The sequence below is a fragment of the Cyclopterus lumpus genome, chromosome 21 (genome assembly GCF_009769545.1).
Source record: "Cyclopterus lumpus isolate fCycLum1 chromosome 21, fCycLum1.pri, whole genome shotgun sequence".
Classification (NCBI taxonomy): Eukaryota; Metazoa; Chordata; class Actinopteri; order Perciformes; family Cyclopteridae; genus Cyclopterus; species Cyclopterus lumpus.
In genome coordinates, this window is record NC_046986.1 from 20,232,349 (window position 1) to 20,253,184 (window position 20,836).

General features: G+C 48.1%; 2 protein-coding genes across 2 annotated transcripts; both read right to left on the bottom strand.

Annotated features, from left to right (window-relative positions):
- Window positions 1-5,745: 5,745 nt before the first annotated feature.
- LOC117750640 (olfactory receptor 4E1-like) lies at window positions 5,746-6,687 on the bottom strand. The gene has a single exon (XM_034561911.1). It carries the CDS (start codon window positions 6,685-6,687, stop codon window positions 5,746-5,748), a length of 942 nt encoding a protein of 313 aa, XP_034417802.1.
- A 12,785-nt stretch (window positions 6,688-19,472) lies between these two features.
- LOC117750642 (olfactory receptor 142-like) lies at window positions 19,473-20,420 on the bottom strand. The gene has a single exon (XM_034561914.1). It carries the CDS (start codon window positions 20,418-20,420, stop codon window positions 19,473-19,475), a length of 948 nt encoding a protein of 315 aa, XP_034417805.1.
- Between the last annotated feature and the right edge of the window lie 416 nt (window positions 20,421-20,836).

The window sequence follows — 20,836 nt, forward strand, 5'->3', positions numbered from 1 at the left end:
GGGACCTCAGGGCCCAGCTCCTCTCTCTCAGATTCCGCGGACACCAGAGAAACAGACTCCACCTCCCTCCATGCTTTCAGAAGGTTGAGGTGGTAGAGCTGTGTAGCTCCGCCCCTGTCAGAACGCACAACCTCATAGTCAACATCCCCCACTCGCCATGTGACCACAAAGGGCGCTTGCCACTTGGCGAGGAGTTTGGAGCTGGAAGGAGGAAGCAATACAAGTACCTTGTCTCCCGGTGCGATTTGCCTCAGCCTGGCCCCTCTGTTGTACAGCCGTTGTTGACGCTCCTGGGCTTGGAGCAAATTCTCACGTGACATCCTACCCAGTGTGTGGAGCTTTGCTCGCAGGCCCAGGACGTACTGGATCTCGTTTTTGCTGGTGCTCGGCCCCTCCTCCCAGTTTTCCTTAATCAGGTTGAGCACCCCCCACGGAGTCCTGCCGAAAAAAAGTTCAAAGGGAGAAAATCCCGTGGAGGCCTGGGGGACCTCCCGCACTGCAAACAACAGAGAGTCAAGCCATTTATCCCAATTACGTTCATCTTCATTAATAAATTTACGGATCATGGACTATAGCTAGCTACAAAGTTTTATTCAGACGCTCCACCAGACCGTCTGTCTGTGGGTAGTACACACTGGTCCGAATAGACTTAACGCCCAGTAACCTGTAAAGTTCTCAGTGTTCTTGACATGAACTGGGTGCCCTGGTCAGTCAGAATCTCTTTCGGGATTTCGACTTGGGTGATGACCTGAAACCGCCTGCGCGACACTCTTTGCAGAAATGTTGCACAATGGCACTGCCTCCGGATATCGTGTTGCGTAATCCACCAGGACTAACACAAAGCGATATCCACGTGCACTTCGGTGAAATGGCCTGATGAGGTCCATAGCGATTCGCTCGAAGGGAACCTTCATTAATGCCAGAGGACGCAAAGGCGCCCTCGGAATGGCCGGGTGGTTTACTAATTGACACTCTGGGCAGGACGCACACCAACGGCGCACATCCGCCCGGATGCCCGGCCAATAAAATCGGGCCATTATCCGGTCCAGTGTTTTATCATATCCCAACGTGTTATAGTGAGCCGCGAACGCACCCCCGCAGCCTGTCCAATTAACTTATTAAACCCCGGCCAATCTGTTCCCAAGATTAGGGGGTGCGTATGGTGGGAGCTAATCCCCCCGTGTCTAATTTCCGCTGACACTATAGGATACTCGTGAAACGTCCCCATGCACACACCTTATCTTCACCCACAATGCCTCCATCAATGCCCCGGGCCGAACCAGGTTCTGGTGGATCATAGACTGCGTACAGCCGGAATCCATCATCGCCTGATGTGTACCCGCCTGGATTCTTACCGGAACGTCACTCCTGGACCTGGGGAGGGTGTTGGAGAGCCGGCAACACAGATCACCTGGCCCACTTCCATCAGCGGACACTCCCCCCGGACGTGTCCGGGCTGCCTGCACCTCCAACACTCCTGCCTTGATGTTTGAGGTACCCCCTGTGGGTCTGGAAGGGTGCCGGCGTTTGCTTGGGTCAGAGGATTAGGGAACCGAGGGAGGGGTGTTGAACGTGGGGCCGCGTCAGGAACAGCGTTGGTCGGGCTGGAGCCCATGCACCGCCACTGTCCCCCTGACCGCAGGTAAGAACTGCCAGGTGATCCTCCGCCAGCGTGATCCTCCGCCAACGAAGTGGGGCCGTGACAGGGGACCCTCCATGAACTGCTCCAACACGACCTTCTCCACCGTCGCCTGTGACCCCGGGCTGTAGCCATCTGGGGGCGGCATCTTTCAGCTGGTGCGCGTAGGTAAAGGGTCCTCGGGCCCCAGCATTGCCTCGCGGAACCTCTTGCGGTGGTCCTGCGGGGTCAGTCCCAGCCGATCCATGACGGCTTTACGCACATCCGCGCAATTGTGTCAAGCTGTCGGAGGCAGCCCCAGGGCTTCTGTCTGCGCCTCCCCGGTGAGAAGAGGCAGGAGACGGACCGCCCACTCCGCCACTGGCCAGCCGCACGCCTCCACTGTCACCTCAAACGTCTCCAGAAAAGACTGCCCGTCGTCGGCTGCCGTCATTTTGTGCAAAGTTACCCCCTGCACAGGTGGTAGGGTTCTGCGTCGACGGCGCTGCAGCTGTCCGGGCGGCAAGCTGCTCGAGGGCGTAGGTCTGCCTCTCCGTCTGGACCTTGAGCTCCCCCAGGAACTGGCGGTTTGCCTCCGCCTGTTCCCACTGCATCGCTGCAATCACGCCCAGCATTTGCCCCAACGCGATTATCGGCTGGTCCGGCAGATTCGGGTGTTGCTTATCTCCTTCCATTTGCTTTACTTCAGGGGGCCCCACGTTTGGCTCCAGTGTAACAAGTCCTGTCACAATCCCCGGGTTTCCCTCCCAGCACCAAGCAATGAGCACACGTCATGTAAAGTTTGCCAATATTCTTTATTTTGAGCCCTTTTTGGGTTTGCCAATTTCTATAGGAGGTTTATTAGGAACTTCAGTTCTGTTGCTGCCCCCCTGCATACACTAACCTCCTCTGCTGTTAGGTTCCAGTGGAACCCCGCCGCCGATGCTGCCTTCCGGCGGCTCAAGGGAGCGTTCACCACTGCCCCGCTGCTTACTCTCCTGGACTCCCGTCAGCAGTTCGTGGTGGAGGTGGACGCCTCGGATTTGGGGGTTGGAGCCATACTTTCCCAAAGGTCCGCGGGGGATAACAAGCTGCACCCCTGTGCTTTCCTTTCCCGGAGACTTTCCTCTGCGGAGAGGAATTATGACATTGTAGACCGGGAGCTTCTCGCCGTCAAGATAGCCCTGGAGGAGTGGCGGCACTGGCTGGAAGGGGCGGAGCACCCATTCCTGGTCTGGACGGATCATAAAAATCTTGAGTATCTGCGGACAGCCAAAAGACTGAACCCTCGTCAAGCCAGGTGGGCGCTATTCTTTAGTAGGTTTAACTTTTCTTTGTCTTATCGCCCAGGCTCTAAGAATGTGAAACCTGACTCTCTGTCTCGGCTGATTGACCCCCCAACCCTCCCTCATGCATTCTGCCCCCTTCCTGCCTGGTTGGGGCCGTCACGTGGGACATTGAGGAGAGGGTGAGACCAGCTGCCGCAAGTGTTTCTGCCCCTGATGGTTGCCCCCCCCAGTAGGATGTTTGTTCCCTCTTCTCTCCAATCTCAGGTCATCCAGTGGGGCCACTCTTCTCGAGTTTCCTGCCACCCCGGCGTTCGGAGGACGATGTTTGTCATTAAGCAGCGGTTCTGGTGGCCCGCAATGGAGAGGGAGGTTGGGGAGTATGTATCAGCCTGCCAGGTGTGTGCACGGTGTAAGGTTCCCCGACTTTCTCCACCTGGCCCCTGGTCGGACATTTCATTCCGACCAGTTCATTTCCAAGTTCTGGAAGGAGTTCTGCAGTCTCCTAGGGGCCACGGTCAGTCTGTCTTCTGGTTACCATCCCCAGTCCAATGGTCAGAGAGAGAGACTAAACCAGGAGCTGGAGACTGGCCTTCGCTGTCTGGTGTCCCAGAACCCCACTTCCTGGTGCAGACACCTCATTTGGGTTGAGTATGCGCACAACACTCTCCCCTCCTCATCTTCTGGTCTCTCCCCTTTCCAGTGCGCCTATGGCTACCAGCCACCCCTGTTTCCTGCTCTGGAGAAGGAGTCTAGAGTACCCTCTGCTCTGGCCATGGTCCGCCGTTGCCGCCGCACCTGGGACTGAGCCCGCCAGACCCTACTCAAGAACTCTGCCCGTTACAAGAATACGGCAGATTAACGGCGGTCCCAGGCCCCTGACTATTGGGTCGGCGAGAAGGTGTGGCTATCTACACAGGACCTTCCCCTTCATGTGGAGTCCCGTAAGCTGGCTCCTCGTTTTGTGGGACCCTTCCCAATTTCAAGAGTGATTAACCCTGTGGCCATGAGACTCAAACTCCCTAGACCCATGAGGGTCCACCCCACTTTTCATGTGGCCCGGCTATGGCCAGCAAAGGAGAGCCCTTTGGTTCCGGCCACCAGACCTCCACCACCACCCCAACTCATTGATGGCGGTCCGACCTATGCTGTCAAGCGTCTCTTGGCGGTTCGGTGCCGCGGCCGCGGTCGGCAGTACCTCGTGGATTGGGAGGGGTATGGTCCTGAAGAGAGATCTTGTGAGAGGGCCAGCAACATTCTGGGACCAGACCTCATCAGAGACTTCCACCGGAGGTTTCCTGATGAGCCTGGGCCGTCAGGTGCCGGCCTTAGAGTGTGTGGGGGGGGGGGGGGGGGGGGGTACTGTTACACCCAGACCTTCTGGGTAGCTCTGTGTTCACTGTCTGCCCCGTTGTGTTGTCTGTCACTCACCTTGTCTCTCGTTCCAGACGCCTCCCTCCTCGTGTGCCGCCCTCCTCTGTGATTGCAAGTCCCGCCCTCATTGTTTCCACCTGTGTCTCGTTCCCCTGTGTATTTAGTCTGTGTCAACCCCCTGTCCTGTGTCGGTTTGTCTTTTGATGTCGTTGAGTGTCGTCACAAGTAAAGCTTGCCCTTTTGAAACTACCTTGCCTCGCCATGTGTCTGCTTATTGGGTCCTGCCTCCGTGTAACCAGTTCCTGATAAAGGCGGGATACATGCACCATCATGTGCCAAATGAACATGGAACAACAGAACATGTGTAATGACCAGACAATTTAACCGGTTCAAGTATTGGATTGCATGTTATGTTGAAAACAAAGGCCTCATCAGATGTTGGTGTTTAGGGAATGGTGAAACAAACAGCATTGCATTGGCAAAAACATGCTCGGCAGTGTTGTGGTTGATGCCTTGTCCGTTCATATGGTTCTGGCTCTTGGATATGTTGAACAAAAAACATCACGTATAGAGCATCAACTGAAATCAGATGATGTAAGTATTCTTATGCCATACATTAAACCACTTCCTTAGTGGACAAGAAGAGAAAACCAACCAAGCAGGCCAATAACATTTATGTTAAAAAATATTAATATTTCTGATTTTATGTGGTTGCTGGATCTTGTCAATAAACCTGTGCATTCACATGTTCAACAATATGACACACGGAACAACTGACAAGACTTGGAATTAATTAGATAAATGTAGATAAACAAATAATGGTCCATATTTTACTTTATCATCTTTTCTAAAATGGTAAAAACAGGCTTAAGATCCAGCACCCTCAATCATGAGAAATAAGAACATTCTATACAGGTGAATGCAATCAAATGTAATAAAATGCATATTTCATTAAAAAGGACAGCTTTAAAGGCATACTGAGCTTATATTTGCTAACTGTGCAAAACATGCAGTCTAATAGTATTACAATTAACTCCAGATTAAACTTCCAGCCCATAGCTGGTTAGGCAGTGCACGTTTAATTTATATTTAGTTTAGATAAATCATAAATAAAATTAAAAAAACATTTTGGTCATGTTAAAACAATTCATGAGAGGAATCGTAAGCGGAGGAATGACAAGAAGTTCTATTGCAACAACATTTTGAAAGGTTTATGGGAAATCCTTTGAGCCAAAATATGCATATTCATGAAATCAAAACTATTATCACAAGAAAATGTAAGTAGGTTAGAATACAGGACAAGGTAAGTACGTTAGAATTAACAAATGTTTACATGCATGTTGTCCTGTTTTCTATAGAATAGAAGTCATGACAAATTATTTTAAGAAACTGTACATTAACTGTACAGATAATGTGACAAAGTACAATAATATATATATCAATAATATAGGCCTTTGAGTGTCATTATCATCGAAGAAATAAAATTTTTACAGTAATACGACTAAGAATGCTCTTCCGAATTTTGGTCAATTTAAAACCATAAACGAGAGGATTCATAATTGGAGCTATGACAAGGAATTGTATTGCAATAAAGTTGTTTAAAGCTTGAGGTAAGTCTGTTGACCCGTATCGTATATGCATCATGTCAAAAAGTATCGTCACAAGAAAAATGAGCAAGGAGGTTAAATGTGGCACACATGTCTGCATGAACTTTGCTCTGTTTTCTAAAGAATTGACACATGTTTTGATTACATACATGTAGGACCAAACTATGAAAAAACCGTGAAATACATAAATGATTATTGTAATGTATCCAACTATGTTGTTAACAATAGTGTCATCTGAGAAACAAGCAAGTTTCACAATAACCCAATTAACACAAAAAAGTCTTTCAATATATGGGCTGCATAGCTCTAATCTAGATGTTAGAAAGACATTTGTGCCTATACTGCAAAAAGGTGTTAACAAGGAGAAACAGACTAAGAGTAACACTCTTTGCTTTGACATAATAGAGTGATACTCCAGGGGTCGACATATAGCCACATATCTGTCATATGACATGACTGCAAGAATAGACAGATCACTGCAGGCAAATGAGTACATCACTAAAGCCTGAATAAGGCATCCAGAATAAGAGATTACATGAACTGGAGACAGCAGATCCCAGAGAATCTTGGGGTAGAAACCTGTTGTCCCACAAAGTCCATTCATGCAGAAAGTGCACAATAGAATATACATTGGTTCATGCATGTTCTTATCCAAGATTATGGTCACAATAAGAGCAACATTTACCAGCACAATGAAACAGTAACACAGTAAAGTGAGAGAGAAGAGAGCAACTCTGTAGTTCATTGTTCCATTCAAACCTGAAAGAAAGAAAAACCTTACATAAGAAGAATTATGCGCCATGGTTAGAAAATCAGCTTTTAGCCATGTGTTACGTTTGTCCGTCCTTAACACACTGTTTGGTCCTTCATCTTACAGTTATTAATATCTTGTCTTACTACAGCCACACATGCACTTTGGGAATTCAAACCAGCCAATCAACGTTCAGAAATAGGTTTCCTCCTTGTTTCAGCTTGCTGCGATCTACATTATAAGAATACAGAAAACCTGAAGATGGCGGCTTCCTAAGGTTTTAACATTCATATGAAAACAACTATTTCGATTGGCAGTCAGGAGCTAGAACATGCGCATATTAACAATAGCTTCGCCCATGTATGCATATGCATCTTGTATGCAATCTATTCCAAGAGCGATGGACAGCTAAAGTGTCCACCTTTATTTGTAGCTAGCTGTTGCTGTGTCCAAACTAGGGTATTGCAAAGGCCTAAAAATGAGACCAGAATTTGGACCCTGCAACTTTTAGACCCGACCTGACTAAATTTGAGACCTTGTCCCTGAGACTGAGACAATATTTGTGTTCCCTTTTACTTAATACACTCAATACAACAAAAGCCCAGACAAGTTACAGACAAGTTTGCAATTCTTTTATTTAAGTGACAATTTACAAGAATTTATGAGCTACGTTTTGTTCTTAACATCTGATCTGTTGGGATTCTTGTAAAAAATACATTACATGCATCAGAATGCTATCATGTGACAAGTGAACACAGAATAAGTGAATATTTGCAAAGAAACAATGTTTTTGAAGCAGATACATATTGAATGTGAGGTGAAGATACTTTCAGTGTCAACATGAAGGTTGACACTCTTAAAATGTCAGCAATTTTCAACTCAAAGTTCTGTCCCTGTCAGGGAGGGGGGAATGTTAACCAAGCCTCAATCGTGCTCTCTAACATCCACCTCTGCAGCTACCACAACCCCAGTGCCTGCATGACGGTCAACGGCGTCACACTTTTACCCCGTGGAAGTTGCAGAATGCCTGCAGGAGGGGGGTCATCCATCTGTGGTCTGACAGTAGCGTTCACATGTATTTGGGCGGGAAAGTTCCGATTAGCCGTAGCGGCTAATCAGAACTTTCCCATGGAAATATTTGGTGGCCGAACTCGTACTTGTGATTGGAGGAGAGTAGAAGCGATAGAGTCTAGGAGTGGCGGAGCCTGTGTTAATTGGGACATTAACTAATCATGGCCGTGGTTAAATCGTTGGTAGCATTGGTGACAGTTGGAATGCCTGAGCCCTAAGGTTTACTTAAAATAATTGTTAAAAATCTCCTTATGAAAATCTAAATATAATGATAATAATATATATATATATTTGTTATAATTATGAAGGGCAATCATATATACGTCAGTGTAACAAGTCCTGTCACAATCCCTGGGTTTCCCCTCACCAGCACCAAGGAATTAGCACACGTCATGTAATGTTTGGCAATATTATTTATTTTGATCCTGCTCTGCCGGTCCCATGCTCCATCTGCAACACACCTGATACAAGGGCAAGATACATTACCCCTGATCTAACGCAGCTGAGGCTAATTAAGCCTCTTCCCGGCACCTGTTCCCTGAGCAACTCCCCCGGTCCCCCCCTGAAGCTGAGCCTAACCACGCCCCAGCCACCACATACCTCCACCCCCCGACTAAGGCCAGGGTACCATCCGGCCTAACTTATTCCCTCTGAACCACTTTTCTTTTGTGCTCAGGTAACCTGTAGGGCCGTAAGTGCACCGTCACGCCCGGAGGAGTCTCAATCTGGTCCATGATGATGTTTGTGTGTCCTGGCAAGCGAGAACATGTCAGAAAACTGCTCTTGCAACTGGCCAATGTCTGTTCTCTGGGTCCCGGAGAGATGGTCTTCACAAAGGAGCGAGGCCGGATTGGTGGATTTTGGGACCTCAGGGCCCAGCTCCTCTCTCTCAGATTCCGCGGACACCAGAGAAACAGACTCCACCTCCCTCCATGCTTTCAGAAGGTTGAGGTGGTAGAGCTGTGTACCTCCGCCCCTGTCAGAACGCACAACCTCATAGTCAACATCCCCCACTCGCCATGTGACCACAAAGGGCGCTTGCCACTTGGCGAGGAGTTTGGAGCTGGAAGGAGGAAGCAATACAAGTACCATCTCTCCCGGTGCGAATTGTCTCAGCCTGGCCCCTCTGTTGTACAGCCGTTGTTGACGCTCCTGGGCTTGGAGCAAATTCTCACGTGACATCCTACCCAGTGTGTGGAGCTTTGCTCGCAGGTCCAGGACGTACTGGATCTCGTTTTTGCTGGTGCTCGGCCCCTCCTCCCAGTTTTCCTTAATCAGGTTGAGCACCCCCCACGGAGTCCTGCCGAAAAAAAGTTCAAAGCGAGAAAATCCCGTGGAGGCCTGGGGGACCTCCCGCACTGCAAACAACAGAGAGTCAAGCCATTTATCCCAATTACGTTCATCTTCATTAATAAATTTACGGATCATGGACTATAGCTAGCTACAAAGTTTTATTCAGACGCTCCACCAGACCGTCTGTCTGTGGGTGGTACACACTGGTCCGAATAGACTTAACGCCCAGTAACCTGTAAAGTTCTCAGTGTTCTTGACATGAACTGGGTGCCCTGGTCAGTCAGAATCTCTCTCGGGATTTCGACTTGGGAGATGACCTGAAACCGCCTGCGCGACACTCTTTGCAGAAATGTTGCACAATGGCACTGCCTCCGGATATCGTGTTGCGTAATCCACCAGGACTAACACAAAGCGATATCCACGTGCACTCCGGTGAAATGGCCTGATGAGGTCCATAGCGATTCGCTCGAAGGGAACCTTCATTAATGCCAGAGGACGCAAAGGCGCCCTCGGAATGGCCGGGTGGTTTACTAATTGACACTCTGGGCAGGACGCACACCAACGGCGCACATCCGCCCGGATGCCCGGCCAATAAAATCGGGTCATTATCCGGTCCAGTGTTTTATCATATCCCAACGTGTTATAGTGAGCCGCCTGGAAAATCATTTCCCGGCGGATTTTCGGCACCAGCAACTGGGTGTTTTCCTGCCCTGTCTAAGCGTCACGGCTCACCCTGTACAGTCTGTCCCAAATCAATGAAAAGTGCGGATATGACTGCGCTGCGTCAGGGCGCACCAGCTGACCATCAATTCGTATCACTTGATCCAAGGCTGAGTGTAGAGTATCGTCCCGAGACTGCTTGAGTAGAAAATCTTCCATGGAGTGAAACTCGGGAGCCGGTGGAGTCTCCATGGGAGGCTCCGCCCGTTCCCTGTCTGCAGTGTCGGACAAACTCGCGCCACCGCTGAGCACAGCACAGATATCGCATGACCCTGTCTGCCGTGAACGCACCCCCGCAGCCTGTCCAATTAACTTATTAAACCCCGGCCAATCTGTTCCCAAGATTAGGGGGTGCATATGGTGGGAGCTAATCCCCTGTGTCTAATTTCCGCTGACACTATAGGATACTCGTGAACGTCCCCATGCACAAACCTTATCTTCACCCACAATGCCTCCATCAATGCCCCGGGCCGAACCAGGTTCTGGTGGATCATAGACTGCGTACAGCCGGAATCCATCATCGCCTGATGTGTACCCGCCTGGATTCTTACCGGAACGTCACTCCTGGACCTGGGGAGGGTGTTGGAGAGCCGGCAACACAGATCACCTGGCCCACTTCCATCAGCAGACACTCCCTCCGGACGTGTCCGGGCTGCCTGCACCTCCAACACTCCTGCCCTGATGTTTGAGGGACCCCCTGTGGGTCTGGAAGGGTGCCGGCGTTTGCTTGGGTCAGAGGATTGGGGAACCGAGGGAGGGGTGTTGAACGTGGGGCCGCGTCAGGAACAGCGTTGGTCGGGCTGGAGCCCATGCACCGCGACTGTCCCCCTGACCGCAGGGATGAACTGCCAGGTGATCCTCTGCCAGCGTGATCCTCCGCCAACGAAGTGGGGCCGTGACAGCGGACCCTCCATGAACTGCTCCAACACGACCTTCTCCACCGTCGCCTGTGCCCCCGGGCTGTAGCCATCTGGTGGCGGCATCTTTCAGCTGGTGCGCGTAGCCTTGCCTCGCGGAACCTCTTGCGGTGGTCCTGCGTGGTCAGTCCCAGCCGATCTATGACGGCTTTACGCACAACCGCGCAATTGTGTCGAGCTGTCGGAGGCAGCCCCAGGGCCGCTGTCTGCGCCTCCCCGGTGAGAAGAGGCAGGAGACGGACCGCCCACTCCGCCGCTGGCCAGCCGCACGCCTCCACTGTCACCTCAAACGTCTCCAGAAAAGACTGCCCGTCGTCGGCTGCTGTCATTTTGTGCAAAGTTACCCCCTGCACAGGTGGTAGGGTTCTGCGTCGACGGCGCTGCAGCTGTCCGGGCGGCAAGCTGCTCGAGGGCGTAGGTCTGCCTCTCCGTCTGGACCTTGAGCTCCCCCAGGAACTGGCGGTTTGCCTCCGCCTGTTCCCACTGCATCGCTGCGATCACGCCCAGCATTTGCCCCAACGCAATTATCGGCTGGTCCGGCAGATTCGGGTGTTGCTTATCTCCTTCCATTTGCTTTACTTCAGGGGGCCCCACGTTTGGCTCCAGTGCAACAAGTCCTGTCACAATCCCCGGGTTTCCCCCCCAGCACCAAGCAATGAGCACACGTCATGTAATGTTTGCCAATATTCTTTATTTTGAGCCCTTTTTGGGTTTGCCAATTTCTATAGGAGATTTATTAGGAACTTCAGTTCTGTTGCTGCCCCCCTGCATACACTAACCTCCTCTGCTGTTAGGTTCCAGTGGATCCCCGCCGCCGATGCTGCCTTCCGGCGGCTCAAGGGAGCGTTCACCACTGCCCCGCTGCTTACTCTCCTGGACTCCCGTCAGCAGTTCGTGGTGGAGGTGGACGCCTCGGATTTGGGGGTTGGAGCCATACTTTCCCAAAGGTCCGCGGCGGATAACAAGCTGCACCCCTGTGCTTTCCTCCCGGAGACTTTCCTCTGCGGAGAGGAATTATGACATTGTAGACCGAGAGCTTCTCGCCGTCAAGATAGCCCTGGAGGATTGGCGGCACTGGCTGGAAGGGGCGGAGCACCCATTACTGGTCTGGACGGATCATAAAAATCTTGAGTATCTGCGGACAGCCAAAAGACTGAACCCTCATCAAGCCAGGTGGGCAATATTCTTTAGTAGGTTTAACTTTTCTTTGTCTTATCGCCCAGGCTCTAAGAATGTGAAACCCGACTCTCTGTCTCGGCTGATTGACCCCCCAACCCTCCCTCATGCATTCTGCCCCCTTCCTGCCTGGTTGGGGCCGTCACGTGGGACATTGAGGAGAGGGTGAGACCAGCTGCCGCAAGTGTTTCTGCCCCTGATGGTTGCCCCCCCCAGTAGGATGTTTGTTCCCTCTTCTCTCCAATCTCAGGTCATCCAGTGGGGCCACTCTTCTCGAGTTTCCTGCCACCCCGGCGTTCGGAGGACGATGTTTGTCATTAAGCAGCGGTTCTGGTGGCCCGCAATGGAGAGGGAGGTTGGGGAGTATGTATCAGCCTGCCAGGTGTGTGCATGGTGTAAGGTTCCCCGACTTTCTCCACCTGGCCCCTGGTCGGACATTTCATTCCGACCAGTTCATTTCCAAGTTCTGGAAGGAGTTCTGCAGTCTCCTAGTGGCCACGGTCAGTCTGTCTTCTGGTTACCATCCCCAGTCCAATGGTCAGAGAGAGAGACTAAACCAGGAGCTGGAGACTGGCCTTCGCTGTCTGGTGTCCCAGAACCCCACTTCCTGGTGCAGACACCTCATTTGGGTTGAGTATGCGCACAACACTCTCCCCTCCTCATCTTCTGGTCTCTCCCCTTTCCAGTACGCCTATGGCTACCAGCCACCCGTTTCCTGCTCTGGAGAAGGAGTCTAGAGTACCCTCTGCTCTGGCCATGGTCCGCCAATGCCGCCGCACCTGGGACTGAGCCCGCCAGACCCTACTCAAGAACTCTGCCCGTTACAAGAATACGGCAGATTAACGGCGGTCCCAGGCCCCTGACTATCGGGTCGGCGAGAAGGTGTGGCTATCTACACAGGACCTTCCCCTTCATGTGGAGTCCCATAAGCTGGCTCCTCGTTTTGTGGGACCCTTCCCAATTTCAAGAGTGATTAACCGTGTGGCCATGAGACTCAAACTCCCTAGACCCATGAGGGTCCACCCCACTTTTCATGTGGCCCGGCTATGGCCAGCAAAGGAGAGCCCTTTGGTTCCGGCCACCAGACCTCCACCACCACCCCAACTCATTGATGGCGGTCCGACCTATGCTGTCAAGCGTCTCTTGGCAGGTCGGTGCCGCGGCCGCGGTCGGCAGTACCTCGTGGATTGGGAGGGGTATGGTCCTGAAGAGAGATCTTGTGAGAGGGCCAGCAACATTCTGGGACCAGACCTCATCAGAGACTTCCACTGGAGGTTTCCTGATGAGCCTGGGCCGTCAGGTGCCGGCCTTAGAGTGGGGGGGGGGGGTACTGTTACACCCAGACCTGGGTAGCTCTGTGTTCACTGTCTGCTCTGTTGTGTTGTCTGTCACTCACCTTGTCTCTCGTTCCAGACGCCTCCCTCCTCGTGTGCCGCCCTCCTCTGTGATTGCAAGTCCCGCCCTCATTGTTTCCACCTGTGTCTCGTTCCCCTGTGTATTTAGTCTGTGTCAACTCCCTGTCCTGTGTCGGTTTGTCTTTTGATGTCGTTGAGTGTCGTCACAAGTAAAGCTTGCCCTTTTGAAACTACCTTGCCTCGCCTTGTGTCTGCTTATTGGGTCCTGCCTCCGTGTAACCAGTTCCTGATAAAGGGGGGATACATGCACCATCATGTGCCAAATGAACATGGAACAACAGAACATGTGTAATGACCAGACAATTTAACCCGTTCAAGTATTGGATTCCATGTTATGTTGAAAACAAAGGCCTCATCAGATGTTGGTGTTTAGGGGATGGTGAAACAAACAACATTGCATTGGCAAAAACATGCTCGGCAGTGTTGTGGTTGATGCCTTGTCCGTTCATATGGTTCTGGCTCTTGGATATGTTGAACAAAAAACATCACGTATAGAGCATCACCTGAAATCAGATGATGTAAGTATTCTTATGCCATACATTAAACCACTTCCTTAGTGGACAAGAAGAGAAAACCAACCAAGCAGGCCAATAACATTTATGTTAAAAAATATTAATATTTCTGATTTTATGTGGCTGCTGGATCTTGTCAATACACCTGTGCATACACATGTTCAACAATATGACACATGGAACAACTGACAAGACTTGGAATTAATTAGATAAATGTAGATAAACAAATAATGGTCCATATTTTACTTTATCATCTTTTCTAAAATGGTAAAAACAGGCTTAAGATGCAGCACCCTCAATCATGAGAAATAAGAACATTCTATACAGGTGAATGCAATCAAATGTAATAAAATGCATATTTCATTAAAAAGGACAGCTTTAAAGGCATACTGAGCTTATATTTGCTAACTGTGCAAAACATGCAGTCTAATAGTATTACAATTAACTCCAGATTAAACTTCCAGCCCATAGCTGGTTAGGCAGTGCACGTTTAATTTATATTTAGTTTAGATAAATCATAAATAAAATTAAAAAAACATTTTGGTCATGTTAAAACAATTCAAGAGAGGAATCGTAAGCGGAGGAATGACAAGAAGTTCTATTGCAACAACATTTTGAAAGGTTTATGGGAAATCCTTTGAGCCAAAATATGCATCTTCATGAAATCAAAACTATTATTACAAGAAAATGTAAGTAGGTTAGAATACAGGACAAGGTAAGTAGGTTAGAATTAACAAATGTTTACATGCATGTTGTCCTGTTTTCTATAGAATAGAAGTCATGACAAATTATTTTAAGAAACTGTACAATAACTGTACAGATAATGTGACAAAGTACAATAATTTATAGATCAATAATATAGGCCTTTGAGTGTCATTATCATCGAAGAAATAAAAATTTTACAGTAATACGACTAAGAATGCTCTTCCGAATCTTGGTCAATTTAAAACCATAAACGAGAGGATTCATAATTGGAGCTATGACAAGGAATTGTATTGCAATAAAGTTGTTTAAAGCTTGAGGTAAGTCTGTTGACCCGTATCGTATAATACGGTTCAATAACCCAATTAACACAAAAAAGTCTTTCAATATATGGGCTGCATAGCTTCAATCTAGATGTTAGAAACACATTTGTGCCTATACTGCAAAAAGGTGTTAACAAGGAGAAACAGACAATGTTTTTGAAGCAGATAAATATTGAATGTGAGGTGAAGATACTTTCAGTGTCAACATGAAGGTTGACACTCTCTTAAAATGTCAAAAATGTTCAACTCAAAGTTCTGTCTCTGACAGGAAGGGGAGAATGTTAACCAAGCCTCAATCGTGCTCTCTAACATCCACCTCTGCAGCTACCACAACCCCAGTGCCTGCATGACGGTCAACGGCGTCACACTTTTACCCCGTGGAAGTTGCAGAATGCCTGCAGGAGGGGGGTCATCCATCTGTGGTCTGACAGTAGCGTTTGCATGTATTTGGGTGGGAAAGTTAATATAATATAATTATAATAATGTATATATTTATATATATTTGTTATAATAATGAAGGGCAATCATATATACGTCAGTTATTTGGAAAAGTGCTCCTCAGATTAAATAACGTACTTGCTGACAGTGAAACTGACCAGCAAATATCATTCATACTACATAGAAAGTAATTGCAGTTGGTGTTTGTTGTGCTTCACATGGTTTATTGGATAATATGTAATTGTTACAGTAGAAAGCTAATGCACGTGACAATAAAGTGTGCAATATGTTTCAGTAAGTGACAATTTATGGTAATTTAACAGCTAGGTTTTTTCAACACATTTGACCTGTTGGTATTATAAAAAGAAAGGGGGATACATGCACCATCATGTGCCAAATGAACATAGAATAACAGAACATGTGTAATGAACAAACAATTTAACCGGTTCAAGTATTGGATTGCATGTTATATTGAAAACAAAAGGCCTCATCAGATGCTGGTGTTTAGGGGATGGTGATACAAGCAGCATTGCATTGGCAAGAAATGTAGTTTTACAGAACTTAATTCGGGAACAATAACCATGCCCCGAACGCAGCTTACTTCCGGTGTACTTAAGTACTTAAGTCCAGCACACCTGTTCATCCCACCTTGACTCTGTCTCCACATACCGAGCAGAATGGAATTGGAGCTTTCGCTTACCACTTCCGACAACGACCTGTTCGCAGACGAGCAGATCACGCCCAAAGTCCCGGAGACCCCACCGGCATCCTTCGCCGCCGGCAACATCGGCAGCGAACACAGACCCGCGATCCTCGCGAGTCCCGTCACCGATCCCCGGGCAACCCCGACACAACGGAGTTCCCTTACGCTTTTTCCCTTTACCGCGACGTCATCTGCTCGGCCCTCCCCGACCGCAGGCCCGAGCTCGACAATTACTTAACCTTAATCCTCAACCTAGCCTTGCGGTTCGGCAACAATGGATTTTACACTTATCACCTCCTGTTTGCTTCCGAGGCCGCCGGCCGGGTGCAGCAGTTCAACCAGGGCACGTACTGGGGAACCCTCAACCCAGAACTGTACTGCAGAGTCTTCGCTTCCCGCCCTTCCCTTAACTGCGAGCTCTGCGATGCTCCATCCCATCCAGCCTCCACATGCTTCGCCTCAACACCTCGGCCACACCCCCCAGCTCCACGTAACCAAAGCCCCACCTTCCACCGCAGCTGGACTCCCGCAGCCCCCTCCCATCCCACCACCCCTAAACCAGCCATCCGCCAGCCGACCACCTCCCGCCCTCACCCCAAGGACGCAGACCGGAGAGGAAGACCAATCCTCTACCAGGGCGGGAGGATGGTATGCAACAACTTCAACGACTTAGGATGCAGCGCCTCCAGCTGTCGATTCCTCCACACCTGCTCCTTCTGCGGAGGGGCCCACACAAAATCAACCTGTCCCCACAACCCGATAAAACACAGCCTTTGTAAGTTCCTCAGTACACCCATTAACACCCACACCCTAGCCTCCGCCCTGGAGGGCCACCCAGACCTCCAATTCACAAGGTACCTATTGCAGGGTCTCACACATGGCTTCCACCCAGGCGTGCAGGTAGTACTAGAGTCTTCTTTTACATGCAAAAACCTGCAATCAGCCATCGTCGAGCCCGACACCGTCGACAAGCTCCTAGCCCAGGAAGTTAAAAACTCATTCATGATCGGCCCACTCACCAGCCCACCGTTCCCCATAAGTAGAATAAGTCCAATCGGCATAGCTACCAGGAAGTATTCAGGGAAACAGAGGCTAATCATAGACCTCTCAGCCCCCCGCGGCTCTTCCACCCCAAGCATCAACAGCCTCATCCCTAGCCCAGACTACTCCATGCAGTACACGTCAATTAGCCACGCCATATCCCTCATCCGCCTCGCAGTCCAAGGAGCCTGGCTGTCCAAGGCAGACATCACCACCTAAAACACAGCAAGACCAACCAGCACGGTCCACCTCAGCACATTTATCTCTTCCGCCTAGACTCATTCTTGAGCCCCTACGAGCCCATCCGCGACTACATAAGCTCGAGATCGTCTAGCCGCCCAAGACCCCGTTCATCACGGAGACAGGAAAAGGGGCCACGCGGTCCTTGTTCCTCCACAACTTCCGCCAGATTTTAGCAAGATCCGGCATACCTCCCGAGTCTTTCTCAGGCCATTCGTTCCGCATTGGCGCCGCCTCCGCTCCCGCAAGCCAAGGAATCCCTGACCACGTAATAAAGATGCTCGGCCGATGGTCCTCCTCCGCGTACCTCTCCTACATCCACTCTAACCCGAACACCATCAGGAACGCTCACCGGTGCTTGTCCACATGAAGCTATTTCTTGGGGACTCCGATCTCCGAAGCTTCAGACAAGACTACCCCCATCCACGAGTTTCCATTCCCCCGTTCCCACCAGTCACAGGGACACTGCCGACCCCGCCGACCTTCCCTCTCTTTCTTCCCTCTGCCCCCTCTTCTTCCCTTACCTCTTACCCCTCGAACTCCATCCCTTCCCCCTCGACCCCATCCCTACATCCCATCATCCCTCACCCCTCGACCCCTTTTCCGTTACACAACTTTCGAATAAACCATTCAAACTCATATTGCTACTAGCGTGATCATTGTTAGTGAAATGTAGTTTTACAGAACTTAGTTCGGGAACAATGATCACTCCCCGAACGCAGCTCACTTCCGGTGCACTTAAGTACTTAAGTCCAGCACACCTGTTCATCCCACCTTGACTCTGTCTCCACATCCCTCCCCCCCAACCCCTTTTTTTCCTAACATATTGTTCTCTCCCTCTCACAGGAATAACGGGGGACTCCGATCTCCGAAGCTTCAGACAAAACTACCCCCATCCACGAGTCTCCATTCCCCCGTTCCCACCAGTCACGGGGACACTGCCGACCCCGCCGACCTTCCCTCTCTTTCTTCCCTCTGCCCCCTCTTCTTCCCTTACCTCTTACCCCTCGACCTCCATCCCTTCCCCCTCGACCCCATCCCTACATCCCATCATCCCTCACCCCTCGACCCCTTTTCCGTTTCATAACTTTCGAATAAACCATTCAAACTCATATTGCTACTAGCGTGATCATTGTTAGTGAACATACAGTATGAACAAAAAACATCACGTATAGAGCATCACCTGAAAGCAGATGATGTAAGTATTCTATGCCATACATTGAAACACGAGGTGCAGAAGAGTCACATTTAAACCACTTCCTTAGTGGACAAGAAGAGAAAACCAACCAGGTAGAACCACAATCATGGCAAGCAAAAGCAGAATTATTCACATCTTGCTCATGATTTGCTCTGTTAGTTCAACAGGTAATTGGGCTGCTCATTACTAACATAGTTACGTGCTATTTAAATACAAAATAATAATAATTCATATTCCCTGTCAATCTTGGTCTTACTTAGACCAGTTCAGCTTTAATTTGTTGCTTAAAAGTTCAGTTTTTGAAATATTTTCCTCTTTTAGTCTTTTTTTTCCTTTGTATTTCAGCTAAGAATCCCAAGCAGGCCAATAACATTTATGTTAAAAATATTCATATTTCTGATTATATTCCTCAATACAAAAAAGACAAACAGTGAAGTGGCTGCTGGATCTTGTCAATACATCTGTGCATACACATGTTCAACAATATGACACACGGAACAACTGACAAGACTTGGCTTAATGAGATTAATGTAGATAAACAAAAGAAAGTCCATATTTTACTTTATCATCATCCTTTCTAAAATTACAACACGGTAAAAACAGGCTTAAGATGCAGCACCCTCAATCCTGAGAAATAAGAACATTCTATACAGGTGAATGCAATCAAATGTAATAAAATGCATATTTCATTAAAAATGACAGCTTTAAAAGGCATACTGAGCTAATATTTGCTAACTGTGCAAAACATGCAGTCTAATAGTATTACATTTAACTCTAGATAAAACTTCCAGCCCATAGCTGGTTAGGTGGTGCACGTTTAATTTATATTTAGTTTAGATGAATCATAAATCAAATTTAAAACACACAGAATTCTGTCCTTTGAGACAAAATATGCATCTTCCTAAAATCAAAACTATTGATTAAGTAAGTAGGTAGGTTAGAATTAACAGATGTTTGCATGAATGTTGTCCTGTTTTCTATAGAATAGAAGTCATGACAAATTATCATTTAAAAACTGTACATTAACTGTACAGATAATGTGACAAAGTACAATAATTTATATATCAATAATATAGGCCTTTGAGTGTCACTGACATCGAAGAAATTCAATTGTTACAGTAATACGACCAAGAATGCTCTTTCGAATTTTGGTGAATTTAAAACCATAAACGAGAGGATTCATAATTGGAGGTAAGACAAGGAATTGTATTGCAATAAAGTTGTTTAAAGCTTGAGGTAAGTCTGTTGACCCATATCGTATATGCATGATGTCAAAAAGTATCGCCACAAGAAAAATAAGCAAGGAAGTTAAATGTGGCACACATGTCTGCATGAACTTTGCTCTGTTTTCTAAAGAATTGACACATGTTTTGATGACATACATGTAGGACCAAACTGTGAAAAAACCGTGAAATACATAAATGATTATTGTAATGTATGCTACTATGTTGTTAACAATAGTGTCATCAGGGAAACAAGCAAGTTTCACAATAACCCAATTAACACAAAAAAGTCTTTCAATAAATGGGCTGCATAGCTTCAATCTAGATGTTAGAAACAAATTTGTGCTTACAATGCAAAAAGGTGTTAACCAGGAGAAACAGACTAACAGTAACACTCTCTGCTTTGACATAATAGAGTGATACTCCAGGGGTCGACATATAGCCACATATCTGTCATATGACATGACTGCGAGAATAGACATATCACTGCAGGCAAATGAGTACATCACAAAAGCCTGAACAAGGCATCCAGAATAAGAGATTACATGAACTGGAGACAGCAGATCCCAGAGAATCTTGGGGTAGAAACCTGTTGTCCCACAAAGGCCATTCATGCAGAAAGTGCACAATAGAATATACATTGGTTCATGCATGTTCTTATCAAAGATGATGGTCACAATGAGAGCAACATTTACCAGCACAATGAAACAGTAACACAGTAAAGTGAGAGAGAAGAGAACAACTCTGTAGTTCACTGTTTCATTTAAACCTGAAAGGAAGAAAAACCTTACATGAGAAACATTTTGCATCATGGTTAGAAAATCAGCTTTTAGCCCTGTGTTATGTTGGTCCGTCCTTAACACACTGTTTGCTCCTTCATCTTACAGTTATTAATATCTTGTCTTACTACAGCCACACATGAGCTTTAGGAAGTCAAACTAGCCAATCAACGTTCAGAAATAGGTTTCCTCGTTTCAACGGGCTGCGATCTACATTATGAGAATACAGAAAATCTGAAGATGGCGGGTTCCTAAGGTTTTAACATTCATATGAAAACAACTATTTCGATTGGCAGTCAGGAAATAGAACATGCACATATTACCAATAGCTTTGCCCATGTATGCATATGCATCTCGTATGCAATCTATTGCAAGAGCGAGGCACTTGGTCAGCTATGGTGTCTACCTTTATTTGTAGCTAGCTGTTGCTGTGTCCAAACTAGGGTCTT